This window comes from Engystomops pustulosus, chromosome 9 (genome assembly GCF_040894005.1).
Source record: "Engystomops pustulosus chromosome 9, aEngPut4.maternal, whole genome shotgun sequence".
Classification (NCBI taxonomy): Eukaryota; Metazoa; Chordata; class Amphibia; order Anura; family Leptodactylidae; genus Engystomops; species Engystomops pustulosus.
The window spans coordinates 11,332,106-11,360,102 of record NC_092419.1 but is presented as its reverse complement, the minus strand read 5'-3'; the positions used below and the strand labels follow the sequence as shown (position 1 = coordinate 11,360,102).

Sequence of the window (27,997 nt, the reverse complement as noted above, 5' to 3'; positions counted from 1 at the left end):
TAATAGTCCAGTTTAGCCTAATGAAGACGTCCAATGAACCTTTTCAGAGAAGGTTTTGTAGGGGCGCAACATGGGATGAGTTTTGGCTTCTTCATCCACTGTCTCTCCATAGGACCAGTTATTTTGTATCTGGAAAATGATAAAGTATTTACCATTAGTGAAGGAACTATTCTAGTACATAGGTACTTCATATGACCAAATACAAATATAATTTTACAACCTTCTCAAAGGCCCACTTGTCATGGGTGTACTCAGCATACTTGTTGATGAAGCCATCAAGCTTTTCAGGGATGATCACACTGTGATATAAAATACAATTTACGTTATTATATATATATCTCTACCTTTCTACCTACAAACAGTCCTCATACCTACAAGTACACTTACTTTAAGGTCTCCACCGGTTTGGGATCGAAGTTTCCTTCAGCATCCACAGAAGCCTTCTTCTCAGTCTTGGAGGAGTAGCTAGCATCCACGTAGTCAGGTGGTATGGCACCAGCAATTGCACATAGACAGGGCATGGTGATCTTATAGAGCTCCGCATCAAATTTCTGAAAATGTAGATTAACAAGATGGTCGAAAATTGGACAAACTATTTCATTTTTTAAAACATAAAAGAAATAAAACTGAATTACCTTATGAGCAAGAGACTCAAATATGCCCCAGAAAAGTTTTCTTGTTAGATGAAGCTCCTCTTCAGATGACACGCCATAGTTGGCCCATCCCGTTGGAAGACAATAGTATTTCCAGCAACGTTCGTAGTGGTTAGTGAGGAGCTGAAACCAATAGGGATGATTACTATACGCACTTCAATGCAAAATCCAAAGGAATGATGCTAGATGGAGCATTAACGGAGTTGTCCAGTTTAGAAAACCCATTTCCATTCATGTTATTGGAGAATTCTGAGTTAATAGAGAATCCCCTCCAAAGAATATTGCTTCTTGCATTGGATGATGAGTACTGCCCTATGTACCACACACATTATTAATGGGAATGGACAAGGTGTAATGCTTCACTTTCCCTGTGGAGGTGCTGCAGGAATACAGAACACCAAAGAGTTTAGCTGGAGATGCTAAAACTTTGTGAACTCCAGATTGTCTGGTCATTCTTCTAACAACAGCGAATCATCCAAATCTAAGGATTCTGTTGCATTCTGTTGACTGGACATGGACTCACCTTCAATGGCATTTTGGCATACTCATTAAGGATCGGAACGTCAAAGACAAGCCTTCTCAACAGATGCTGCAACATTGATGGACGAAGATATCTAGGCACAAAAAAATCCCCCAAAGGCTTTTAATTATGCAAATCAGGTAAACTTATTTGAGTAGACTTAGTAATAGGAATGTGTTTTGTACCTGCACAGTGCCATTAGACACTCCTCAATGACATCTCTCTGGGCTTTGGTGAGAGAACGTCCACGGGACAAGCGGTAGATTGTGTGCAACATGGAGTCCACCATTATAGCACGGTGCTCAGTGCCGGCAAACAGAGGGGCACATTTGGTGATTAGAGGAAGAACTGCCAAGCACAGGTATCGATTTAAGGCCAGGGCCATTTCAGTGGTGCTGAAGGCAGCCTGAGGTCCAAGGAAGAGAAAATATAATGAGGAATATGAGAGAACTGATGAAAAGACTGTATCACAACTGTCCATTGGTTATGTCTAGTATTGCCTCTCGTCTCCATTGAAGGGGTTGTCTAACTCGTTTTACCTTTCAAGTGTTAAAAATTAAAAAAAAACACTTACTAGCCTTTCTAAACTGGCCTATGATTCATTGGCAGGTCTACATTCAAGTCTTGAGTCTTCATGACCTTTGGCCAGCGCGTGAGAGATGAAGTTCCATTCATACAGAGCATCATTGCTCAACCACCAAATGAATGAAGATGGCTAAAGGTCATGAGACCCAGGACCCATGCACAGACCCACTGTTGGATCACAGGGTAAAAGCAGGGGCAAGACAGTGTATTTGTTTATTTCTAACAGGGGAAACTTTGAGAAAACACCATTAAAATTGAGCTTTAATACTAAAGCAACTTATGGTGAAGTATAGGCCGTGCCCAAAGCAGGTAGGACATTTGCTTCTTGGTTTATGAAGGTACTTACAGTGTCCAGAGATGCTGTTGCTCTCATATCTGGTAAGAAACCAACTTCTAGAACTTGTAGAAGGAAATCCTGATTGTCAATGCCGTAGACACGGTCCAAGAAAAGAACCATTGGTGCCTTATGGTCTGGCACAAAGCTGGCAGACATCTTTGGTTCAATAATGTTTCCATCTGTCCAAGAAGAATTTATAGATATGAGATATGATCTAATCATCTTTATTACGTATGTTAAACTTTAAGGGTGGGAGCTTCGAAGGGCTCCTGTTGCTTCATTCAATGTCTTCGGAGCTACTGGAAACAGCCAAGTACTGTACTTATTTTTAGGTGTCCATATCCTACACCAGCTTTGGTTAACTTTAGGGTTTAAAGTTGAAAAGAAACATCCAAAAAGTATTTACCCTTTCCAAATGTTGGTATCTGGAGAGGTAGGCTAATAACTCCAACCAGGTCCTCAAGGGGCACCAAAGATCGAAGGATAGCTCGGATTCGCAAAGCTTCACCTTTACCGGCCTGGATCAACTGGGGGATGGAATAACAGTAGCTAATATAGAAAGTATGTTATACAAAAAGTTAATCATGGTAGCAAGTCTATGGGGTGTATGACCAGTACTCTGTATAGAGGACTGTTCCTAAAATAGCTAAAATTTGATCACTTTATTGAGTCAATTCTGATAGGTCTACTTTAACTTACATGCATTTCTGGAGCACAACGTCCCAGCAAATCAATCAGGGCAGCATAGAATGACATGATGGCATTACCAAGGTGCAAACGATTTTCTTCATGAGCTTCCTCTCCACCATACCTAGAAACGGGAGTGATGTGATCAGACATGCAGCAAATAATAACTCAAACAATAAGAAATCTGAGAATGCTATCGCTGACCATCATATTCTTTACTCACATTTCTCTACGACGGTCCTTTTTGACTGTGGGGCCATCCCTAGCAGGGTCCTCTGAGATCTTAATGGCGTCTTCAATAGCAGCTAGCAGACCATTACCTCCCTCTCCTCTAAGAGCAGGTCCAAAGCATTCTGGTCGTCGAATGAGAAGACGTACCACCACGTTGGCGTTCTCCTCCACGCTCTCTCCTGGAAATTAAGAATGGGATCTGTGCATATACTGAATTGTGCATGTTGGTAACCTTCTCAGAACTATTGGGCCTACAGTTTCAACTGGTATAAGTTTTAATACAAAACATGTGACACCTGCTAAACCAAAGTCCAGTTAAACTCACCATTCACAAAAACAGCAAATCGAAGGAAGTCCAGATACCTCTCTCCTCCCCCAGGGTTCCAGCCAATGTCAGGATAACCTTTGGCTAGCAGCATGGGGCAACTTTGTAGGCCACAACCAGCCAGATAGGAGACCACCTGCCAGAAACAGATTAGACAAAATGTTTTTGCTGTTCTGCCGGGTGGAGCAAAAAATTGTAGGAATGTACCACAAAGTTTTCTCACCTTCTCAAGGTCCTGTTCTTGAAGTGCTAGAGCCAACTCATTATTGTCAATGACTGAAGCAGCAGCAACATCGAGTGGAGTAGAACCTCTCATACCTGCCATGAAAATCCAACAAGAATATAGAAAACAACTCTGCCGAGTCTCCTGAAGTACTATAGTAATGAAGAGTTACTTACCCAACCCAATACCACTATTCTCCAGCAGGTAGCTAAGATGATCAAACATTGCTCTTTGGTTCTGTCGGCTGATTCTACAGAAATAGCAAAGGAATCTGCAGCAGTTGGTGACCATTTTAGGGAAGCGAATTTCCTGGTAAAACAAATAAATTAGATTCTTTTAGAATATGGCATTTTTTTTAACCATTTTTGCAATTTAAAAAAAAAACATCCACAAAAGAACATGATTTTCTTAGCTGTTGCAGAAAGACGAAATGTTAAATAGAGTTTCACTTGACCAGCGTGTTTCTCTGGCAGCCATTAGTTGTACCCCATAATACCAAACAAAGGGCCCCATAAAAATTCTGGTCCAAAAGTTTGTTGTATATTACAATCTAGTCTTTAAGCTGTCTTACCTTTGATTCTCCTCCACCCAACACATTGACCATGACTTCCATAACCGTCTCATGCATTCCCAAGGCTCGCATCAAGTTAGGATGTTGGTAGAAGACCTTGTTGTTCATGATGTTCCTAAATCACAGATGGAAAATGTGAGGAGACTAAAACTACACAACCATAGGTTACTCTTTAATTGCTAAAACAATGTAATAAGACAGACCCAATACTTTGGATCATCAGGTTTTCCTCCTCAGGTCCCATCTGCACAATCAGCAGGGAACGAATTTGCCCCAGACTCTCCAGCAGGTTCATGGTGTCTTCCACAGATACTTCATTGATGGTGTAGGCTTTAGGCAAAGCTCGGATAAGCTCTCCTAGACCATCATACTGACGGTGTAGTAAGCTGAACATTACTCGCACCAACTCAGGGTTCTGGATGAAAGATTCCTGCGCCCAATGTACCATGGTGTGAGAGATGAGCTCTTGCAAGGTGCCTGAGAGAAGGTATATAAAAGGTTTACATGAACACAGAACAGACCAAGGGTATCATTTCTAATTTAGAGTCAACGTATGTGCTCCACCATTACATCCCTCGGTATGAACAGGACATGTGCAAAGTGTAGGAATCCTAAACGGGTGCCGATGAGGTCTGTAGCACTTACTAGGTTTTGGCTCTTCCTCTTCTTCTGGTTCAGGTTCTGGTTCTTCCTTTTTGCCCCGTAGATGACGTACTTTCTCCAGCAGATTGAGGAGACGTCTGGTTAGACTTGTGTCTTCCTGCTCTTCCTCCTCTTCTCCTTCCATCTGGACACCTGTAATGTCACGAAGGATACGAAATTGAATATGTTTTAAAAAATAACTAAAACGCTTCATTATTTACTCATAGTTCACCTTTAGACAAAAGCCCTATAGGCTTACATATATGGCCTTACATACCACAATGGGACAGAAGGTCAGTGTGAAACTCGGTCAGCTCATCGCGAATTTCCTCAGGCACGGGGCACTCTTCTTCAGCCATGATCCTAAAGTTTACCAGCATGTTAATCTGCAAACGAGTATTAAAATGTTAAATTTCGGGATTTGGATTAAAAGAAACATAATGGGGCTCATTTACTAAAGGTCCGTTGGACACATTTTCGCCGGGTTTCCCGATGATTTCCATTTTGCGCCAAATTCCCCCAGGATTTTGGAGCATGCGATCGGATTTTGGCACATCGGCACCGGCTCGCACGCAACAGAAATCGTGGGACGGTCCATCGGACAACCCGACGGATTCGGACAACCGCAGAATTTAAAAAAGGATTTGTGTCGCAAGATCAAGCACTCACATGCACCAGGAAGGAGCAGGTGAACTCGGGCGCACGATGTTAGTGAATCGCGGCAGACCCAAATCCTCGTCGGACAACACTCCGCGGGATTGCGACAGGACCGGGTTAGTAAATGTGCCCCAGTGTGTCTGTAAAAAACACTGATCCGTACTTGTTCTTGTGGTGGGGAACGGAACTCCCTGGTCCTACGAGCAGTTTCTGCTGCAGACATGGTGAAGGCCTGCATTAGCTCTCTGTAACGTTGCCTCTGATTGGTTTGCAGACTGTCTACATGGCGCTCAGAGAATGCAATGATGGCTTCCACACGATGCTGCAACTCTCGGTCGCAGAAATATTGTAGCAAATTACACATCTACAAAGAAAAACATAAATCGGTTCACAAGTTATGAAAATTACCTGGGGCTTTATTGTAATGTAAAAAGAGGTTACAAAGACCTACCTGCAACTTTACCGATTCTGGCAACTTCATTTGCAGTAAACCTTCTTCTAAACTCTCTTCTTTTTCCTCCTCCTCTCCTGTCTCAGCAGCTTTCTCTTCGCCATCTTCTTTTTTCTCCTCTCCTTCTTCTTCTTCTCCTGCTCCTTCCTCCTCTTCACCACTTTTTTCCATAGCCTCTTCTTCTGCACCCTCCTCTCCCTCCTCCTCCACCTTCTCTTCTTCTTCGGCTTGTTCTTCTTCACAAAATACATTGGGCTCTATCATTTTTAAGATGTGTCGGACATCGTCATCCTCAAAAACACCCATGATTAGTAGAGTGGAGATCAGCTTCAGTACTGGTACAAATTGGAATTCAACGCTTCCTCCGACAGGATCTCTAGTGTGTTGTCCACCATCTAATACTGCTTCAGTCAACATGTTAATAGCCTTGATTTTCAGGATATCCAGTGGGATATAAGGGCTTAGCTGGTAGAGCTCAGTACTAGTGCTGACAAAGCAAGTGTGTGAGAAATGAAGCTCCGGCCTAAGACATGTACTCATACCAACACCAGGTAGACCATGTTTTTTGTTATCACTGGGGAAGAGCTTGATACTCTTTGTCTGGTCTGTCATTGGCACAATAAATTCACTGTTCATTGTCAGACGTGCTCTCTTTGCAGATTCGAGGTGGATACTTATAAGGAGGTCGTAGAAGCCACTGCGAAGCAGGCCTGAGAGGTGGTTACTCTCGATAGTGTAAAGCAGCTGAGATTCGTTGACGTGGCTTGTGAGGGCATGGGCCACGCGGTTATTTCCCAGCGCACAGACTGAGCAGTAGAGCTTCAGGGTATGGTAGTGGAACTTCAGCATGTCCAGACGTTCCGACAACTCAAGGATATCGATACACCTACAATTTAAGTAAATTCAATCAGGGCCACTATCTTTATATATTTTTAGAAATTTTATGGACCATGGAAAAACTAGGGAGAATCTTCGAAACCTTGTCCGACGGACAAGGCTTGTGAAAATCAGCGTTTCCACCGATTTTCTCATGTTTTTGCCCCACACGCCACTTTTGGAGTGAAGGCCTGCCAAATTAACTGAAGTCTCCACCAGATACGTTTGAGACTTCTCCTGAACTTCAGACCAGGTATGAATTGGACCAAAGCTGTCAAACCTGGCATAGAGTGGTGGACCTCCTTTCTGGAGCCTATGAGTAAATCCGGCACACGGTATGCTGGACAAATAAGACTGGTGTTTAAAGCAACACTTAAGAACTTTCCCCCCACAGTGTTTATTACAGAAAGTGATGTTACCTGTTTTCTTCTGGAATATGAAGAGCCATCATCATGAGTGGATCTATGCATTCCACCATCCAGCCATGCCTATCGCTGATCTTCCCCGTTTCTACATTCAGGAATTCATTAGGCATCCGACTCCATACCACTGGTGTTAGCATCTGAACATCCAGGCGGGGTGGGCACTGCGGCACTGGGTTCTTACTTTCACTACGGAACATGGCCGCAGATATAGGCATGATATTCTGCGGTAGAAATAAGTATAAAATGACTATGGCAAAGTACAAATACTCAAACAAGAGGTGAACAATGCACCCGAACTATCGGAAAGAAACCCTAAAATTATATTTTCTCTATACCTTCAATTTTCCCAGTTCAAACTGGAACAAATTCTGGCTCAATGGTTGTACAAAAACAGCTGGGAAAAGCTTTGTGTTGGGCTCAACCTAAGAAGAAAGACAAAGCAGGATATTATCTGACGAGTCAACGAGACTTTTTACATTTCGGACCTACCCATACTAGTGTAATACATTTTTGACTCTAGATCCCAACCAACAATACTCATGTGAGTGTTCACGACTGTTGTTTAGTAAATTCACATTTGGTGGCTTTATTGGCCTTTATGTACCTGGAAAAAAGTATTAACTTCCTTCCCATTGGCGGTGAAGGTCATGAGTCCAGTTGCTAAGTCAATCAAACAACCAATCACAAGATCCTCTTTTCGGACACGAGCTTGCTGGGTATTGTTGCCGAATTCTCCGCCCCAAACCATGTAACAATTGCTGCGCTTGATACTGAGAGGGTAAAGATAACATGGTTAGGTCTCCTACGTAAGCTTCATAGCAGGAATGTGTTCTTCTACAGTATACAGACAGTCCCCGGGTTGCGAACAAGATAGGGTTCACAGACTTGTTCTTAAGTCAAATTTGTATGTAAGTTGAAACTGTACATTTTATAATTGTAGATCCAGACAAATACATTTTTCGCCCCAGTGACAATTGGAGTTTCAAAATTTTTTGCTGTAATTGGACCAAGGATTATCACTAAAGCTTCATTACAGACACCTTACAGCTGATCATTGCAGCCTGGGACTAAAGTTCACAGGGGACAGAGAGGTCCGTCTGTAACTAGGAGTCATCTGTAAGTCGGGTGTCCTTAAGTAGGGGACCGCCTGTATACACCCATGACATGTTCTCTTATTAGTGTGTATTAATTTGCCAGGTTACATTCAGAGCTAATGTTTAATCATCTTTCATCACTCACCTGTTATATATGTTGCCTTTGTCATCCCCCATAGTGATGGTGGCTATACGAACTTTGTTCAGGTCAAAGTTCATATCATACAGATGATAATCAGGTGTTACCCATCCAACCCATACTCCAGTGGGTTCCTGTCCAGCAAAGATTCTTACAGAGTAATAATACTAAAGAGAAGAGAGACAAAAAATAGATCAATATGACTCATAACTTTACCTCCTGGTCTAGCTAGCAATGGCTTACACCTTGTGAAAATCTGGTCAACCATAGAGGGGCACATTTACTTACCCGGTCCATTCGCGTTCCAGCGGCAGCTTCTCGGACGAGCGTTCGGGTCTTCCGGCGATTCATGAAGGTCCTGCGCCCGATGTCCACCAGGTGTCGCTGCTGCACCAAGGTCCGCCGAGTTGCGTCGGAGTTCACTGATCTCTTCCTGGTGCATGTGAGTATGGCCCGTGCGACCAATTTTTTGTTTTAAATGCGCCGTTTTTTCCGAATCCGTCGGGTTTTCGTTTGGCCACGCCCCCCGATTTCCGTCGCATGCATGCCAGCGCCGATGCACCACAATCCGATCACGTGCGCCAAAAACCCGGGGCAATTCATGGAAAATCGGCGCAAATCGGAAATATTCGGGTAACACGTCGGGAAAACGCAAATCGGGCCCTTAGTTAATGACCCCCATAATGTTTATAGGGGTCTTCTGGATTCCACCCAATTAGCAGTATTTTGGGGAAAGATGGTCAGAACAGTTAGATGCTTAAAACTGGCATCTGTGGAGTCTGGAAAAAGCTCATTCCCCTTGCACTAATGAGAACACGTAGACCCTTGGCCATGCATGGTTGGTCAGAAGAGATGTTCCACAAGCAAACCTTCGTTTACTAGCTGTGTGATGTGTTTCCCAAGGACTTATGTTACGTTTTGTCTAATAAGCTCACCGTAGTAGTGTTCATGATGATCTCAGGGTCATCTCGATCATCAGGCACTACGTCCTTCATCAAGCGAGGCATAGTTGGTACAACAGGAGGTGGGGAGATAAATGCTGGCTTCTTTGCTTTAAAGAGGAACCTGAGAAAATAAGGTTGTAAAAAGTAAGTCACAGACTGGTTAAATTTTCAGGACGGCCATTCGGCAAGTCATGGTAATTGATATTCCATTATTTACCCTCTCTTTCCTTTGGTCTTTTCTGTAGTCACATCCTTCTCATTCTCCGGCTTTGCCACATCTTTTGTTGGTTCTTTAGGTGCTTCCTTTTCATTGGTAGCTTCTACTTCTTTGCGACTTGCAGATTTCTTCAGCAGCTCAAATTCAGAGTCCATATCGACATCTAGGACTTCTTCTTCAGGAATTGTAAAAGTACGAGTGAGAGGAGTAGCTCCTGGTGTAATTTTGAATGTCTCGTAGAATTCCACCGGCATGCTAAGTCTAAAGAAGAGCATGTCAGTGTTGCTGTTCTGGGACCCAAAAGTCTTATGGGTCAACTTGAGGCACGGTGGGTTGTCCACTGTACCATCAATTCTTCCAACCTGAAAAAATACAGATGTTGGTTGATCACTATCCAATATCTTCAATGTCTTTATATTTTTATAGTTTCTCAAAAACTTATGGATTCTTACCTCAATGTGACCATGATCTTGAGGCACCGGCACAAATTGAGGAAGACTCTTACTGAACCAAGTAGTGATTTCTCTCTTCATGTTGATAGCAAATGGTTCAAAACCTTCCTGCAGACCACAGATGGTAAAGTAGCGAAGGCTGCTGACATCCTGCCCCAAATTTAGTCTACCAACTTGGGACATTCCAAGACTGCAAACAGGGATGAACCCTAAAGACAAGAGAATGATTAATGTATTGGAAAGTGTGTAAATGCTCATGGACATTGCTTCTTCTTGGCTTAACGTGATGCATTCAAATCAATACAACAATGAAATTGTGTGTTACACTTACCATCTCCTATCTCTATATCCTTGAAGGCTAGCTCAGAGCCTGAATCACTTATCAACATCTCTCCATTCAATGTAAACATGATATTCATTTCGGTCAAGTCAATCATACATCCGACAACATCTCCCGGCAGCCAGTTACGCCCAAATGGTTCACTACCGATGTGCCAGCGCTGACCCTGTGGAAAGGTGGAGTGAAATAGATGTAAGCAAAATGAACAGGATTAATCATGAGACATAAACCAAGTCGTTAGGATTTTGATCGGAAGCAACTTTGATAAAAGGTTGTCTCTAGTCTCCTAGACCAGTGGTGGCGAACCTATGGCACGGGTGTCAGAGCCGGCACTCGGAGTCCTCTCTGTGGGCACCCAGGCCATCACCCAGCACAAAGGTCACCATACAGGACTCCTCCTCCTGCAGTAACAGGCAGTCCAGAAAGTGCTGTGTTCAGCACTATTTTATAGAGACTTGAAGTAGAGGAGGAGCAAGGAGGAGTGGACAGAGCTGGATTATCATTGAAGCCCCTCCACAGTTCCTGTGATTCATCCTGTTAAGGGGGGCCACTGTATTGGTGTCTTCAGGACGCCAATACGTCCAAATCTGTGACACAGAGGCAGCAATAAGATACTTTAAATTGGCATTTGGCACCTTGGCAAAAATATGTGGCTTTTGGTTGTAGTTTGGGCACTCAGTCTCTAAAAAGTTCGCCATCGCTGTCCTAGACCTTTAGTGCTCATTTGGAGTGTGGGATCACATCCAGTCCTATAAAAGACAGACCACAGTATATACATTTTTATGGACCCATATACAATCTCTGTACTCACCCTGCATCCATTAAACACATAAGCTAGCTCATCAGCTCCAAGTTCCACGTCTGGACGCACGTCAGGTCGCGCCCAACCTACTCTCATCTCTCCTGTTGTTACCGCTTCAAACTCGAAATACCATTTCCCAGATTTGATGGCGTATGATTTCTCAGCACGGAAGATGCGCATTCTTTCAGCCCGAGGCTTTGTTACTCCCTGGCCCGCTGAGGAAAGAGGAAAACCCATGTTGTAGGGGGTACGGAAAGTATTGAGACCCTTTTAAATTTTTCACTCTTCGTTTCATTGCAGCCAATTGGTACAATTAAAAAAAAGGTTGTTTTTTTGCTCATTAATGTGCACTCTGCCCCCATCTTTACAGAAAACATACAGAACTGTAGATATTTTTGCTCAGTTATTAAACAAGAATAACTGAAATATCACATGGTGATGAGTATTCAGATCCTTTGCTCAGTGATGAGTAGAAGCAGCTTTGGATCTTGTGCGGCCAGGAGTCTTTTTTTGAGAAGATGCAAGTTTTTCTCCCCTGGGTTTGTGGATCCTCTGCCTCTTCCTTGCTGATCCTCTCCATTTCCCTTCAGGTTGGTTGATGAACGTTGGTCGAAGCCATTTTCAGGTCTCTCCAGAGATGCTCCATTGGGTTTAGGTCCGGGCTCTGGCTGGGTGGGTCAGGAATGGTCACAGAGATGTTCTGAAGCCTCTGTTTTGTTATTTTAGCTGTGAGCTTAGGGTAATTATCTTGTTGGAAGATGAACCTTTGGTCCAGTCTGAGGTCCAGAGCACTCTGGAAGAGGTTTTCAATGCAGGATATCTCTGTACTTGGCCACATTCATATTTCCTTCAAGTGGTCCTGTCCCTGCCCTACCATGACCACCATGTGTCACTGCTGGGATTGTATTTGGCAGGTGATGAACAGAGCCTGGTTTTCTCCACCACTTAGAATTAATACTAAAAAGTTAAATCTTTGTCTCATCAGGACAGAGAATCTTGTTTCTCATTGTCAGGGAGTCCTCCATGTGTTTTTTGCAAACTGTATGCGGCTTTCATATGAAATGGTGAAACTTTCTCCCCATCTCCCCACTGCATCTCTGAAGCTCAGCGACAGAGATCTTGGTGTTCCTCTTTACCTCTCTCACTAAGGTTTTCCTCCCACAATTGCTTAGATTGGCTGAACGGCCAGATTGAGGAATAGTTCTGGTCGTCTCAAACTTCTTCCATTTAAGGATTATGGAAGCCTCTGTGCTCTTAGGAACCTGGAGTGCTGCAGAAATTCTTTTGTAACCTTGGCCGATCTGTGCCTTGCCACAATTCTGTCTCTGAGCTCCTTGGGCAGTTCCTTAGACCCCATTATTCTCATGTGCTCGGACATGCTCTGTGAGCTGTGAGGTCTTATATAGACAGATGTGTGCATTTCCTAATCAAGTCCAATCAGTTTAATTAAAAGCCATCTGAAGGAGGTTCAGAAGTGTCACAGTAAAGGGTCTGAATACTTATGACCATGTGAAATTTCAGTTTTTCTTGTTTAATAAATTAGCAAAAATATTAACATTTCAGGATTTTTCATTTAGATGAGGGCAGAGTGTACATTATTGAGCAATTGTACATTTCATCTTATGAATTGACTGCAATAAAACAAAGAGTAAAAATTTTAAAGGGGTTTAATTCATTGATGTCTCTTCAAATGGACTTACTGCTCTCCTGGTCAGGGGGTTCTATATTGTATCCATATCCAATAAGAGTGCGTACAGCCTCACACAAGCTGTCTCTATTGGTTTTCTTGGTCTTCTCATCTAGCAGACTGTATGGTACAAGGCGAGGGTTCCTTCTGTTTTTGATGTCCTGCAAGATTAAGGATGTGTTTATCCATCTCCATAATAAAACACTAACTTTCAACAGAACCCAACAGGTTTGGGTTTACTTACTTGTATTATACTGTAGGTCCATCCTTGTTGCACCCGGTCTCTCGCCCAAACATTGTGACCATTTTCTGCTAGTTTGTCCACCAAGGTGTTTTGTGCTGGTGTTAGCTTGACATGCGACAGATCGAGGGGAGCAGGCTTATATCCGTTGGACATCATGTATCTGTAGAAGCAGCACAATTAGGTAAGATTTGCTTTAATTCTATATTTGGCTTGTTCAATCCGGACTTTTCCGACACTTACGTTTTGGGAAGCTTTATCTTCTTCAGGTTTTCTTCTGCTTTTTCATCAGCCATGCCTACGTGACAACCTAGAGCTAAGAGGGTCCTGCATGGGTAAAGACCACACAATTTAATATATTGCTAAATAAAAAAAGTTACATAACCCATTTGATCAGTGGAAACAGTGGAGTCCAGATGAATGGTACAGTCTCAGTTTCAGCAGAAGATCTACAGTGTATGAGTTTACCCTAAGACTGCTACATGCAAGCAAGTCTTCGACGGGTAGTCAAAGTGGCAAAGTAGGTCTTTTAACCTAAAACTAGTTTCTAGAAACATCTCAGGACCCATTACTTCTATTTCCCGGTAAATGTATGGCCGGTTTTGTTTTGTATCAAATGTCATGTCTACCAAAGTCCTCTGATCAACACCTCAACAATATAAAAGAGGCAAGAGAACCCTTCTTTATGCCTACTTCAAAGTCTCTCCAGACATCAGCAAGTTGTAATTTCTCTCTGGCTCAGGCAGACTATGGAAGTCAAGGAGGCATGGATGTAATCTCTTGTTGTCATCACGAATCTAAAGGAATAGTAAAGCAATACAAATAGCATCATTGTCAGATATAATCATAGCGTATAGCTCAACATATAGAAACTGGTAGCACCTATGCAGTAAAACGTCATCAGATGAACATCAGCCAGATACTCACTGGCCCATAGGTCCATCCCTGTTCAATCCTTGTAAGGGCCCAAAGTTCATGGATGTTTTCCGCTAACTTTTCACGGATGCGTTCCAGGTGAGGAGGGAGAACAATCTATGGAAGCAGGATTTCCAAATTAGACTAAACTAAATGACAAAACAAAATAATCAGGGGTCTAAATGGTTGGCGTTGTGGGTCAAGTGATGGATGGTCTGGATTGTACCAAAAGTTAGAAAGAAGAAAGTTGGTACCATAGATAATCCAGCATCACATTCTACAAAAAACATATGACTGATAATTTAGAAGACAAGTTTCTTTGGAACTTTGGTCTCCTACCTGTATAGTATCAACGGGGCAAGGAACAAAGGAAGTATGGGAAAGGGATTTGGTGGGCCCAAGGAGATTCCGAATATCTTCAAAGTCATGTTTGTATTCTTTAATGGGTTCCACGCGCATACGATCCCGAGGAAGAAGTGCTTCATAGACTGGAGCGTATCCAGGTGGTGGAAGGAACTTAAAGTCACCATGTCGACCACCTAGAAGAAATCTTACTCTGCAAAGGACAGACACACATGAAGCTCGATTCACTCTGAGAGACATTTAATCTATTAAACCAGGCTTAATACTTACTTGACTCCAGCAGAGAAACTTGCAACCGGGAAGAAGAGGCCATCCAAATTGAAGTTCTCAAACATGCCCTGAACCGGGTGCCCATTGAAACGGAATGAAATGCTGGGAACGGTCAAGTCCAGACAACAACTGACCACATCATCCGCAGTCAACAAATGCTGGTTGTGTGAAGCCACAGGTCGGCAAACCCGGCCTATACAATAAGAAGATTAGAAAAAAAGAAATTTACAACATCTACTTACCGATTTGTTTGACTTCTCCAGAAAAGAAGGTAATTCTTTAAGGTTACCTGACCAAAGGTGAAGTCCATCAAATGCAAAGGAATACAGATCGTCACCCACTCCATTGGCCCCCCAGCCTTCGCCTGCACCAGGGTAAGGGCTGTAGCCTTCAGTCAGTGCCCAGCCAATACGCAAGTGGGTGGCCTCAGGAGTTACGAAAGGCTCCACGTGATCCACAATAACTTCAAAGTACCACTTTTTAAACTGTGTGGATCCTTCACACGTCCCCAGAAAGACATTAGGTCTCATGCTACGACACAACAGAGATTGCCTTCATTTAGATAGAGGCTTGGGCATTGGGAAATATATCATATACATCTATACTGTACATACCTAGTGACATAGTTCACCATCCTGGTCTGAAGAAGGAGGTCTCTTCGGGGCAGAAGGTTCTCCGTGATTAGATTCTGGTTGGATCTCACAGCCACTCCATTACATACACACAGAGAGCAGAGGACATCTAGAACCTGAAGGTATGGAGAAGGGACAAGTCAACGACAAATGTCTTCACATAAATGTATTACTTGGGTGTTTCAGTTATACAATTACCTTGTGGTTTCTTCCGTGTTTATCCAGAAGGGAAATAATGGACTTGATATGATTTTCCTTAATGATGTTCAGAACTTCAGGACTCTCAATTAAGACGCAGTACAAAACTTCCAAAATCCCTGTAACAATAAAACATTTGCATGCAAGCTACAATTCTTGATGACGATGACCTTGGTTCTCTTACAATCAAGCACTTGTAGCAGATTTCTAATACAGAGGACACACGATCGGTACCAGTGGTCAGACCCCAAGCAGTCATACTGTAGAGTTATCAGTTTATATGGTACCTTCCTCCATTTAACGTTCTTCTCATCTCGGGCAGAAAGACATCCTAGGTCCACAGACTATGGAGGTCATTTACTAAGGGCCCGATTCGCGTTTTCCCGACGTGTTACCCGAATATTTCCGATTTGCGTCGATTTTCCCTGTATTGCCCCGGGATTTTGGCGCACGCGATGGGATTGTGGCGCATCGCCGCTGGCATGCACGCAACGGAAATCGGGGGCATGGCCGAACGAAGACCCGACGGATTCGGAAAAACCGATGCATTTGAAAAAAAAAATGTGTCGACGAAAATTGCACTTACCTTCACTCAGCCCGGCTCGGTGTATTCCAGTGCCACCTGGTGGACGGCGGAGGAACTACCTTAATAAATCCCGTCCGGACCCGAATCCAGCGCAGAGAACACGCCTCTGGATCGCGAATGGACCGGGTAAGTAAATCTGCCCCTATGTTTTACCGAGTCACATATAGTTACCCTCCCAGATGTCTTCCTTGTGCGTTATGATACTGAATGTTATAGAATTGTTTCCATGTCAAAATTTCTGGTTCTTACCTGATGAAGCTTCTAATCGATCCAGTTTGCTGACCACCCAGTCTAAGTTACTGGAGAACAAGGCGCAGTTGGAGCGATTTCCCCTAATAAGTGCAGCTGAACGACAAAGACAAAGACCCAGTGAAATATAATGGATTGATGGGCAAACAGATGAAATTGTTAACTTTGTTCATTTACAAATCACAATTTTATTTTAAGGGATCTTTCAATCCAAAGCAAAAATTCTATGATCCATGGTTAAAGGGAACCCGTCATTAGCAATTGGTGTAATAAACCACCACCAGATTATCGTCAAACAGTGTAACGCCTACTAGTTTTTCTTTCTTTCATGACCCAGTATGGTGGCATCATCCAGAAAATCAATGTCGAACTTAAGTTTAAATTGGTTGTATACAGCCGAGGAGGAGGAGAGCTTAACAATGAAGGCCACTTTGATTGACATCATGCATCGGACTTCGGTAGATCTGGTTAGTGATGTCCCTGGATGCAGGAGCATCAAATAAAATGATATGGGCATTACAAGGAAGAGAGAGCTTGACTTCAGTGTTAAAATCTCTGCCTCCTTGACTTTATACAACCAGTTTACCTCTCACTTCAAAGTAGATTTCATGGATGAAGCCACCACACTAGACCATGAAAAAAACATCATCTAGAAGGTGTTCCGCTGCTTTACAACATACAGGTAGTGGTTTACACAGTCAATTTCTGCTGACAGGTTCCCTGTAAACATACCAGCTTTTGAAAGCTGTTGCCACCATTTAGAGTATGGACAGTATTAGAGTCCAACACAATCCCTGATTAATCACATGGTCATGGGATGATCAAAGGGGATGATCAAAGGTTCTTAAGCCCACTTAAATGTGGCATCATACTATAGGTATGGGTCCTTAAAGGATACTTATGAATTGCGGGCACCACAAGGAAGGCAATATATTCTATGTGAGTAACAGAAAGAGGGATGAGGGGAACAATAAAATGTGTGGGGACCACAAAGGAGCATTATACTACGGGGAGCCACAAGGGAGCATTATACTACGTGGGGCACAAGTGGCTATTGTAACATTTATGGGCTACAAAGGGGCACAATGAGGGAGTCCATTTATAGGGTATTACATAATGTGAGAGCCACTCAATTGGGTATTGTAAAGTCTGGTGACACTAAGGAAAAAATAATCCTGTGGAGGTGGTACCACATTACACTATGTGGGGGCAGTGTGAGTCTGAGGTTCCACCAGATAAAATTATCCTGTGTGCCCACCCCTTATCATCTCCCAGGGATTACACTCTACAAATTAGGTACCTACTGCTGTATCTATTGGTTCAAATAACAGGTTAGACCCTGGGCCCACCGGAGGATCCTCTGGTGCTCCGGTGGGCCAGTCCGACACTGTGTGGGGGTACCAAGTGGGTGGGGATAGGGTCATGTATTAACGTTTCCAAATTTGCAGAGACAAGTCTTGTCTCTCTTTCTGTCATCTAAAGGTATGTCTCCATTGTCCACTATTTATAAAAGGTAAGTGTACATACCGAGCAGCTCATAGAGTAAGTTTACAATCTCCTTCCAGGCCTCGGCAGCTTCCTCCCCAGCAAACTCGGCAAAGTGCGCGGCTGTGCTGTATACATTTAGACGGTCTATGCAGTCCAAGACCAGCGCTATTATTCCCTGAAGAGGAACAAGAAAATAAACTGGTAATAAACTGAGGACAGCATAGGAACTGTATACACAATACGGGAGAATATTTGGCATGGGTCCTGCTGCTAACCTCTTCCTGGAAGAGATTCTGTCGGTTCTTCAGGGAGCGTAACTTGGTCTGCTTCTCCTCATGCTGTAAGTCCTCCTCCGGGTGTTGGAAGTAGCCGATCAGATCTTGTAAGGTTAAAATAACCATATCTATAGGCAACGTGATCTGTTTTGATGGCTTGTTTTTTCCACTCAAACTGTCCAGGCCTCTGGATTTAAAAAGCAAAATGATGAATAAAAAAACGTAGGTTAAAAATATTTGTCAGTATCGACCAGCTAAATTTTAAATGATGAAGTTGTCAAAACTGTCAGATTCCTGCTAAATGCAATTACATTCAGAAACAGGAAATATATTAGCACAATGTGGACTTTTGAGTGGCTCTGTGATATCTGAGTGGAGAATATATCATTTCATTTAATTAGATTGAACTGGGATTTGCACAATGTGCAGACAACAAGTTGTTTTACTGTGAGCTGTGAGTTCTGCTCCCCCCTCTCATTCAAAGAGAGTGAGTCCTGATTCCTCTTCCCCCTTCCAGAAAAAGCCTGTGAGTCCTGCTTCTCCCACCAACTCATAGCGAAAGCCTGTGAGTCCTGCTTCTCCCACCCACTCATAGAGAAAGCCTGTGAGTCCTGCTTCCCCCTCCCTCTCATAGAGAAAGCCTGTGAGTCCTGCTTCCCCCACCAACTCATAGAGAAAGCCTGTGAGTCCTGCTTCCCCCACACACTCGTAGAGAAAGCCTGTGAGTCCTGCTTCTCCCACCCACTCATAGAGAAAGCCTGTGAGTCCTGCTTCCCCCTCCCTCTCATAGAGAAAGCCTGTGAGTTCTACTTCCCCACCCACTCATAGATAAAGACTGTGAGTCCTGCTTCCTCCTCCCACTCATAGAGAAAGCTTGTGAGTCCTGCTTCCCCCACCCACTCATAGAAAAAGCCTGTGAGTCCTGCTTCCCCCACCCACTCATAGAGAAAGCCTGTGAGTCCTGCTTCCCCCTTCCACTCATAGAGAAAGCCTGTGAGTTCTGTTTCCCCCTCCCACTCATAGAGAAAGCCTGTAAGTCCTGCTTCCTCCTCCCCTTTACAGAGAAAGCCTTTGAGTCCTGCTTCCCTCACCCACTCATAGAGAAAGCCTGTGAGTCCTGCTTCTTCTACCCACTCACAGAGAAAGCCTGCAAGTCCTGCTTCACCCACTCACTCATAGAGAAACCTGTAAGTCCTGTTTAAATGCTCACTTATGATGAAAGTGAGTCCTGTTTCTGGGAAACCGGTCAAGAGGACCCACCAGATTTTTCTTTGCAAACAACTTGCTCAATGTCGCCTCCATTATCATTCGCTGGCCCATACAGAAGACATGACAGATTATCGTTAAACTTACAATGACCTATTAGCCACAAAAAGACTTACTTGATGAACACATTGAAAAGGCCGGCTGTACTGTATATCATTCTCGCAGCTTGGGACTCTTCTCTTTGGGAACGTGACAGGGACAAAGCATCATCCATATGACCCTCTTGATGTAAGATGGCCTTAGAGGGTCAATGGGAAAAGGAGTAAATAGAAAGACAAAAACATAGGTTAAGATTCAACCTATGAATACAACCACAGAGAACTTTTTGAAGACCCTTTTACATCTAGGTACCTTGCGTTTTACAGGACCAAGACGGACCACTTTAGAATCGGCAGCTCCGTATGTGAGCCAGAGAGCACTATGGACGTGCTGGACAAAGCACATAGACTCTCCATATTTGATCTCAGCAGGGCCCATTCCTTCTATATCTCGCTTGTGTGGTGCAACATCCAACTTTTCCTGTAGAGGTTCAAAGGAAATGGAAAGCCATTAGGAGTCATCACATGGAATTATACAAAGGGGTTCAGAGGTACCAACTATTTCCATTGTTCTAGATCGTTCCTTCACGTGTGGTAGACAGCACTTTGGCCCTCTCTGGAACTTAACCCTGAAAAGCCTCCATTTTCAACCCGGAAAGTGGTCGAATTTATTTGTTCCGCTCTTTCTAAGACCTCCCTTACCTTAGAAGCCCGGAAGCAGAAAGCAGTGGCTTTGGTGTTGCCTTTCTCAGCGTCAACCAGTAACAAGCCCTTCTCCTCATCGCGGGCCAAGTATCTCCCTGTAGTAACATGACGCACCCGGAATGATTGTCCCCATCTCAAGTGGCTCCCGCTCCAACTGTGAATAAATTAGTCATCAACATACCATCTCATTAGCATAATTATACAATACCCAGCAAATGCCAGTCCTCCAGGGATGACCGTCTATAAAAACTGAACTTCAGAATTTTACATTTACTTAACATTTCTGAGATTGTTTGTTTTTCGAGGCAGGTTCTTTTGCAGTTTGGAGCTAAAATTAGATGAGCAGTTTTATAATTACCTAATTCTCAAAGGCTCAAGCCTCCACAAAGAGCGTGCATGGGAGCACACCGGCCCTCCCTCGTAGTGGGCTATCCTGCAGATGAGAAGGAGTGAGTGAGTGTTTAACTAGAACACTGATCTAGATGTAGAGATGATAGCAATTGTGACTCACCGACGCTGCTCCTCTCCTTGGTCTGGAGATGAAATGGTCAAACATTCATCCATGTGACCGTGAAACAAGCGTAGAACATCTCCGCCGGTTAGGAATCCTGTGACAGTAAGATATATGCATCTCTTAAAAACCAGATGCTTTGAATTAATCGAACCCTTAACCAATCTCTCTCCTCATTGTACACAAAGCGGTGGCATGCGTTTCGACACCCAATATGCTAATGTTCCAGGCCAGATATAACCAATGGAGCCTTATGGTGACCTGCACCATAAACAAAGGGATTTCCAGGACATGGACTTCAGTAAACTCTTTCGGAAGTCCCATTTTGTATGGACAGGTCAGTGGAGCTTGCGTTCATTGGAGATGCCAAGCATCAGATCCCCAGTGATCAGACATTTAACAAACCCCTTCAAATAACTTAAACCTGGGCAAATCTTGACTACATACCTTCAGCTATTTCACAACCAGAGGTAATTGGGTTCATATTCCATAACGTTTGCATGAATGAGGCATCCACCTGAAGGTCCCCACTTGCTGTGGAGAGGTGCTGTTGAAAATGGAAGAAGGGCAGATTGAATATATACCCATACATCCCCACATGGAAATAAGTATGTGTTGTTGTGGAGTACATTACTAGGACTTACCAGGTATCTCTCAGAAGATACACTGACTAGGATCAAATCATCACCTATTCGCACCTTCTCACCTTCTGAACGCTGTTTGGATGCTGGATGGATTGTCCACCAACACGCTTCTCCTTAGCAGAAAAACAAAGGGCAAGGAGCTTTAACGTTGTAACCAAAAGTTGGGTACAGTATGGAAGACTTGGTTATGGAACGGGGCTGGTATTGACCTAAAATCTACTAAATGTTCCATCAGGTATCTGTACCTTACCTGTGGCATCTTCTTGTAGACCAACATCAAAAGCTAGTTTGTCAGTAAGAGACCGTGATGTAGTCAGACAGCAGAGGTACTAAGGACGTAGGAGAAGATAGATAAGGCACATGAACAGCACCAATTCATTGGGTAAATTTTTTTTTAAAAACTTCACTCAACTTGGCCAAGTATTTGGTTATTTATTTATTGAATCCAGGATAATCCAGGATAAAGAACAAGTTCATTACATATCACGGCTAAAGTGATATCAATAAAACTTACCATATCACTGTGACAGTGTCTAAGTAGAATGGCGTGACCATAGAGCAACGTTCTGTGTCCCCCACCTTGAGAAGACTAGACGAGGAAGAAAAACAGCAAATCAATTTCTGAAATATTGTGTCATACTCAAACGTTAAAATCCTATCATGTCTTCAAGGGGATAAGTCTTCCGTTAGTCAGATATGTAGGATAGCTTAGAAGAATTGCTGGTCCACCAATTCTTGTAAGCGATCCAATGTAATATTGGAATATCTTATAACACAACCGTTATTGAGTTGCCCTCAACATCTTGAAAGCGTAGACTTAAATGGTTAAATGATGAATGGTACCAGTATCTTACATGCAAATCAAAATATGTTGTGGGTTAAGTAATTGGAATGTATGTCTATCGAAAGGACAAACACAACCCAAACATATTTATAGAGCAATTCTCAATGTTCTCTCTTACGAAGGTTAGAAGTGGAAGAAACATGTTGTGGGCATGCACCAAAAATCATTGGAGACAACTTTTTTTAAATTGGGTCTGAGAACATGAATGAGTATTGCTTCCATAACCATGGAGTTATCTTTTGACAAGGACGATACAAGATGCCCAAAAGTGCCTCCCTCCTACAAGCTGACAAAAAAATTCACGGATTCCATCATTTGCATTTCCAAGATCTTCAGTAACCTGGTAAACACCTGTTAGAATGGAGGTTTGGTTTGTACCATGCGGTGAAGGAAGGAAAAAGGAGGAATGATAAAAAAAAAAGGGAGTCAATGAAGAAAAAGAAGGTCTAGTCTTGGTGAGATCAGAAGAGGACAAAATCAAAGAGGACTTCTGCACACAGGCTGCAAAACAAGGAGACCGGTCAATAGGGGAAAGAAAAGCTACTGGAACCATATCTCTCCATGGACAGCAATTGAGAGGGTGCTTAGGGTAAATTGTAAAGGCTGTTTCAGAAATTTTGTGTGTAGTTTTTTTCAAGTTTGTGGTCAGAACCATCTAAAAGGGACTTTCCTCCACCACCGTCATCTCCAAATGGGTGATGCTCAACTGATTCTGGCATAGTCGTAATGTTCTCTCTAGCCTCCACCTTTCCAAACTAATCAGTTTCATTATTTATGGAACTCTACTGTCAGATGGGCAGTGCCAATCTGACAATACCACAGACCATCTGACAGTGGTAGGCTCTCAACTGCCAGACGGGTGGTCCTGAGCTGGAATAGACACCCTGGCTAAAGCCATAGCCATACCATCTGACAGTAGAGAGATGAAAACATTGACACTGATGTCACGGGTGGTCGCGTGACCCATATCGTGGGTTGTGGGCTCACCCGTGCCCCTCTGCCCACGCTAGCGCGTCGCCCGCGCGCCTTACCCATCCTGACTCCTGCATCTTTTTGCACACGCTCCAGCTTCTCTAGATTTAAAGGGCCAGCACGCCGTTAATGGGCACTGGCCATTTTCTGAAAATACATATAAGCCTGCTTATGTCATTGTGAAAGTCTCCCTGCGATATTCCCGCATTACTGTTCCCGTGTTCCTGTTCCTGCGTTCCTGTTCCTGTGTTCCTGCGTTCCTGTGCTCCTGTGTGTTCCTGCCTTCCCGCTACTGTGCTCCTGTGTGTTCCAGTCCGTTCCTGTGTTCCCGTTCCCATCTGCCTGGACCTCCTGTTGCTGACCCCGGATGCTGACTTGGCCTTGCATCTCTGCCGCCTGCCCTGACCCTGTGCCTGAACTTTTCCATGAGACTGTCTCCTGCAAAGGTACCTCAACCTTAGCTGCCACCGCAGGGTGGTCGCACCTGTGGAACGACCTGGTGGTACCCTGCCGCAGCAAGACCATCCCGCTTCGCGGCAGGCTCTGGTGAAGACCACTTTGATTCCGGTCCCAGGTGTCGGCTAGTACCAACTCCCCTGGTGGTCCAGAGGATCCACTGATCCCGAATCCTGACAACTGATTGCTTGGGAATGCTGAGGACTAGAGAGAAAACTACCACAGAATCAGTTGATGCAAAGATTTTGAGATGGTGATAGTAGACAAAGGTCCTCAAATTGTACTCTGTTCAATTGTTCTTCAGTCTTTGGGTTATACCAAGTTTCCCACAAGAAGCAACATATTGTTGACACCCAATTTAAATACTGTATGTAAGTACCACATTTTGGCAACATCCCCCCAAATTCCATCAAGTATGTAGTAAGGCGTCTATATTCCATCTTAGTTTCTGCCAAATTACAAAATACATCTCTTCAAGCTTTAAGAAGAGATACTTAAGGGTGGTATTCTATTTTCGGAGATGTTTTTTAGACAGCTGATGGGAATATGAGTGGAGACGAATTTCAAGAATGTGTATAAGAAGATCATGGTCACAAAATCCATGGCGAGGATTCTTTTCATGAAGAATTCTGGTGTCATTGTATGCCCAAGCAGGAAGCAATTTGGATACAATGTATTTCTGAAACAGACATCAAACAATGGTATAACAAAGGACTAAGGACCATTTGGCAATGTATTTAAGGATGGAGATGGAGAGATAGGGCTTCAGCAGGGAGAAAGAAGGAATGGAAAGTCACAGGAGGACAAGAAGCAAGGTCACAAAACATACCCATTTATCCAAATTGGGTGCCTAGCACGAAGACAAAAAGAGAAAGCCAAAACAAAACACAAAGAAATTATGTCAAAGAGAGGTCTGTGAGGCGGCCATATTGAGTCTGACACATGACAACAAGTGAGAAGGATGGTCATGATGTGTCCTAAGTGATTTCTCAGTTATTTCTATGCTCTATGACAAACATCCCCTACACGCTGCCAAAATAATTCAGGAGAGGGTATTCTGTGTTTATATGTTCACATTTTTGGTTTTTTTCCCCCCCAATTAAGACAATTTTACATTTTCGCTTCTACAAGCAATAAGTTTAGGGGATATCGGGGCATGTGCACACCAAGGTGGCAGCAACAATGACTTTGCCTCAGGTGGAATAGATAGTAAACTGAACTTTAGATCTAGGATCGGGAAACTTGAACAATGTCTCTGTCTGCACACAAGTAAAAATGTGTGAAATGGTGTAAGTTGGTCAAAAAAGCGGATTTTCAAGGAACTATAACTTTATGTTATTCAATTCAGCGTAAACTAAAAAGCTGCCATGTTTTATATTGAAAGTCCTGCTTCCCCCACCCGCCCATAGAGAAAGCCTGTGAGTCCTGCTTCCCCCTCCCACTCATAGAGAAAGCCTGTGAGTCCTGCTTCCCCCTCCCACTCATAGAGAAAACCTGTGAGTCCTGCTTCCTCCTCCCACTCATAGAGAAAGCCTGTGAGTCCTGCTTCCCCCTCCCACACATAGAGAAAGCCTGTGAGTCCCGCTTCCTCCTCCCACTCATAGAGAAAGCCTGTGAGTCCTGCTTCCCCCACCCACTCATAGAGAAAGCCTGTGAGTCCTGCTTCCTCCTCCCACTCATAGAGAAAGCCTGTGAGTCCTGCTTTCCCCTCCCACACATAGAGAAAGCCTGTGAGTCCCGCTTCCTCCTCCCACTCATAGAGAAAGCCTGTGAGTCCTGCTTCCTCCTCCCACTCATAGAGAAAGCCTGTGAGTCCTGCTTCCTCCTCCCACTCATAGAGAAAGCCTGTGAGTCCTGCTTCCTCCTCCCACCCATTCATAGAGAAAGCCTGTGAGTCCTGCTTCCCCCACCCACTCATAGAGAAAGCCTGTGAGTCCTGCTTCCCCCACCCACTCATAGAGAAAGCCTGTGAGTCCTGCTTCCCCCACCCACTGATTACCAGCTGTTTGTATAGTTAGTTACTTAGGGAGCCCTTGCTGTTTGCATAGGAAAAGCAGGACTCAAAGGCTTTCTCTGGCGGAGGACAGGTCCAGCAGGATTTTCAGGCCTTTCAGGGTCGGCAGCATGAAAAATAGTGACTCTTACATTAGTAAACTATATACCTAGGCTCAGTGATCTTCCATATTATATTCCTCACATCAAGTAAAATAGGAGACCTGACAGGGTCAGGGGAAGCTTATGTCTTACGAAAGGAGGTAACAACAACTGAGTCAAGACTGACCCAGTAAGTACTAAGCCTGGAGCAAGCTTCAATTATGATGCCTGTCAACAATATTATAAGAAATGGACTATGTGGAAATGAAGACAATTATATATAAAGGCAATACAATAGTAGAAGTTCGATCACAAAATATGAAAAAAAAAAAATCTAATTTTTTTCCGTGAAACCTGCCGTCTGCGCATGCGCAGAGCAGCAGCCCCACGGCTGCGTGGTCACTGCTCTGAAGCCGGAGCCACTGCGCAGACAGAAGGTTTCTCGGACGAGTGCGCGAAGCTATGAGGAGCTCCACGACGAAGATTTCTGGTAGGAGGAACAAAGAGGCTACTGGGGCGTGGAGTAGCCGCGCCGTGTAGCCTCAGCTCCGCCTACTCCACGCCCAAGTAACCTCTGTAGAAAATTTACATATTAGCTAAATAAAAGTTATCCAATGATTGTGGGGACGTGAGGATTAGCCATTAAAAGGGCTATCCGCACATCCTATAGATGCACCTACCACCCGATCTACCTTTATAGGTACATATGTGGTGGTAGGTTCCCTTTAAAAAAGGAAGTGACCATCCGGAAAAAAACAAACTATAAAAAAATGTAAAAACTCAGACCTGGCTAGAAATAAGAGAGACCATAGATAGATATAAACCCTAGTGGGAGCAAGATGATGATGATGAGCTTCAACGATGAAATAACGATAAATGGCAACAAATACTAAACAAAAACAATACAAAAAGCGATGCACATACAAGATACAAGAATACAAAAACACTGACGCCAAAAAGCAGAAGACAAACATATGGAACATAGCAAAGTAAGGCAGAAGTAAAATGGACCATACCTCACTTCCCATCTCCACCGTGTTTGCCAACATTTCCTGTAGAGCTCGAACCGAAAGAGATTGCTCCAGAATAAAGCAGCAGATTGCAAGATCTGGAGGTACATTCTGGGAAAAAAAAGACAGGAAGTAAATATAAGAGACCACTTCCAATTCTGGATTTAGAGCAGTAAATGTCATATTGAGATCTTCTCCTCTACCTGAGCATTGGATGTTGATTCCAGGAAGCAAAGGCGATTCCCAAAGCCTTCGGCTCCCATGCACATCTTGAGGTTTTCTTTTCGGATTGTAGCGCTGCATTGTAAGACCACCACATCCTCCTGCAATGGAGATACATCATGGGAACTTACAAAAAGGTCATCTGAACACTTCTAAGGTGTAACCTGCACAAGAAACCCACCAAGCCAAGCAACGTTGGGGTAGGATACTGGAACTTTTGAAAACAAAAAATGATATTTATGATCTCAGTTTGTTGAGACACTCTACATGTCTACCACCGTCATACGCAGAAAAGACAAAAACACAACCCAACCCGGCAACAGCGACACCACCAACCAAGTTTGTTTTTGAAGAATAATTTATATTGATACCACCATGTTTTATGTTGGATCTTCTAGATGAGGACATTGAAAATGAATGAACCTCCGCAATGTCGACTGGCGATGGAGCATAGGGAATACTCCAACCCTTAACACATTAGTCTTGTACAATGTCCCATGATGAAGCATTATGGGTCAAAACCTTTAAGATACAAAGGCATGGAAACAAACCATGGTCTAGACATAGACATATTTTGGATCTCCTAGGTCCAACACTGTCTTTGGTCATCCTCTCTGGTTGAATGTGGCATCTTCAGTCATTGCCAGTCTGCTTTACAGAGATTCAGCATCGACTGCACAAACCCACTAAAACCTAAGGCCATAGCGAGAGGCAGTGATGTCACCAATGTGCGGCAATAGGTGAAGGATGGCATGACATGAGCTGAAGGGGGGACAAAGGTGTGAGTAGCTAAAGGAAGGGCTTCAGTAGAAGAGTGAAGGAGAAGCTTTTTTCATTTTACCGTTTTGAGGAGTAGGCACGAGCAGCATGAGTAGGGCAGGGTGGGGGGAGAAGGTCCTTGGAGTTGGTGGAGCTACAGTGGGGATAGGGCGAGGACATGGAAGATAGTTTTGCCCCCTGAAAAACTGGGCCATGCCTTGGTATGGCATCATGGACTCCTGCTGGGTGGTGTCCTGGGGAGTAGAAAAATTCGACACAGCCATCTGCGAGAATTGGCGCCCTTGAACCGGTGGTGTCATGTATTTTTAGGGGAGCTTTCAGTGATTTGTACAGCTCCATATTGCCTCCAATAGTTGATTCCAAAGAAAAGCATGAGTGAC

At 43.7% G+C, this 27,997-nt stretch overlaps 1 protein-coding gene across 1 annotated transcript in view; it reads right to left on the bottom strand.

Annotated features, from left to right (window-relative positions):
• Positions 1 to 27,997, bottom strand: part of RYR1 (ryanodine receptor 1) — a 91,080-nt gene that overhangs the window by 40,586 nt on the left and 22,497 nt on the right. The window contains exons 2-54 of the mRNA XM_072123473.1: positions 26,819 to 26,938; positions 26,622 to 26,726; positions 24,341 to 24,361; positions 21,754 to 21,828; positions 21,490 to 21,568; positions 21,240 to 21,352; positions 21,043 to 21,142; positions 20,596 to 20,692; positions 20,443 to 20,517; positions 20,082 to 20,238; positions 19,693 to 19,860; positions 19,458 to 19,579; positions 18,076 to 18,262; positions 17,840 to 17,975; positions 16,313 to 16,408; positions 15,478 to 15,596; positions 15,262 to 15,395; positions 14,937 to 15,178; positions 14,648 to 14,840; positions 14,354 to 14,570; positions 14,027 to 14,131; positions 13,793 to 13,896; positions 13,343 to 13,426; positions 13,103 to 13,262; positions 12,872 to 13,019; positions 11,181 to 11,386; positions 10,361 to 10,535; positions 10,030 to 10,238; positions 9,578 to 9,939; positions 9,352 to 9,481; positions 8,423 to 8,583; positions 7,788 to 7,953; positions 7,519 to 7,605; positions 7,178 to 7,404; positions 5,883 to 6,768; positions 5,595 to 5,795; positions 5,052 to 5,160; positions 4,778 to 4,927; positions 4,336 to 4,609; positions 4,133 to 4,247; positions 3,738 to 3,870; positions 3,562 to 3,656; positions 3,339 to 3,474; positions 3,006 to 3,192; positions 2,795 to 2,906; positions 2,502 to 2,622; positions 2,105 to 2,274; positions 1,359 to 1,579; positions 1,177 to 1,267; positions 636 to 776; positions 388 to 551; positions 221 to 299; positions 40 to 129 (exon numbers count right to left, since the gene is read on the bottom strand). Of these exons, the coding sequence (XP_071979574.1) occupies positions 40 to 129; positions 221 to 299; positions 388 to 551; positions 636 to 776; positions 1,177 to 1,267; positions 1,359 to 1,579; positions 2,105 to 2,274; positions 2,502 to 2,622; positions 2,795 to 2,906; positions 3,006 to 3,192; positions 3,339 to 3,474; positions 3,562 to 3,656; positions 3,738 to 3,870; positions 4,133 to 4,247; positions 4,336 to 4,609; positions 4,778 to 4,927; positions 5,052 to 5,160; positions 5,595 to 5,795; positions 5,883 to 6,768; positions 7,178 to 7,404; positions 7,519 to 7,605; positions 7,788 to 7,953; positions 8,423 to 8,583; positions 9,352 to 9,481; positions 9,578 to 9,939; positions 10,030 to 10,238; positions 10,361 to 10,535; positions 11,181 to 11,386; positions 12,872 to 13,019; positions 13,103 to 13,262; positions 13,343 to 13,426; positions 13,793 to 13,896; positions 14,027 to 14,131; positions 14,354 to 14,570; positions 14,648 to 14,840; positions 14,937 to 15,178; positions 15,262 to 15,395; positions 15,478 to 15,596; positions 16,313 to 16,408; positions 17,840 to 17,975; positions 18,076 to 18,262; positions 19,458 to 19,579; positions 19,693 to 19,860; positions 20,082 to 20,238; positions 20,443 to 20,517; positions 20,596 to 20,692; positions 21,043 to 21,142; positions 21,240 to 21,352; positions 21,490 to 21,568; positions 21,754 to 21,828; positions 24,341 to 24,361; positions 26,622 to 26,726; positions 26,819 to 26,938 (8,355 nt within the window). The remainder of the gene's footprint in view (positions 1 to 39; positions 130 to 220; positions 300 to 387; positions 552 to 635; positions 777 to 1,176; positions 1,268 to 1,358; positions 1,580 to 2,104; positions 2,275 to 2,501; positions 2,623 to 2,794; positions 2,907 to 3,005; positions 3,193 to 3,338; positions 3,475 to 3,561; positions 3,657 to 3,737; positions 3,871 to 4,132; positions 4,248 to 4,335; positions 4,610 to 4,777; positions 4,928 to 5,051; positions 5,161 to 5,594; positions 5,796 to 5,882; positions 6,769 to 7,177; positions 7,405 to 7,518; positions 7,606 to 7,787; positions 7,954 to 8,422; positions 8,584 to 9,351; positions 9,482 to 9,577; positions 9,940 to 10,029; positions 10,239 to 10,360; positions 10,536 to 11,180; positions 11,387 to 12,871; positions 13,020 to 13,102; positions 13,263 to 13,342; positions 13,427 to 13,792; positions 13,897 to 14,026; positions 14,132 to 14,353; positions 14,571 to 14,647; positions 14,841 to 14,936; positions 15,179 to 15,261; positions 15,396 to 15,477; positions 15,597 to 16,312; positions 16,409 to 17,839; positions 17,976 to 18,075; positions 18,263 to 19,457; positions 19,580 to 19,692; positions 19,861 to 20,081; positions 20,239 to 20,442; positions 20,518 to 20,595; positions 20,693 to 21,042; positions 21,143 to 21,239; positions 21,353 to 21,489; positions 21,569 to 21,753; positions 21,829 to 24,340; positions 24,362 to 26,621; positions 26,727 to 26,818; positions 26,939 to 27,997) is intronic.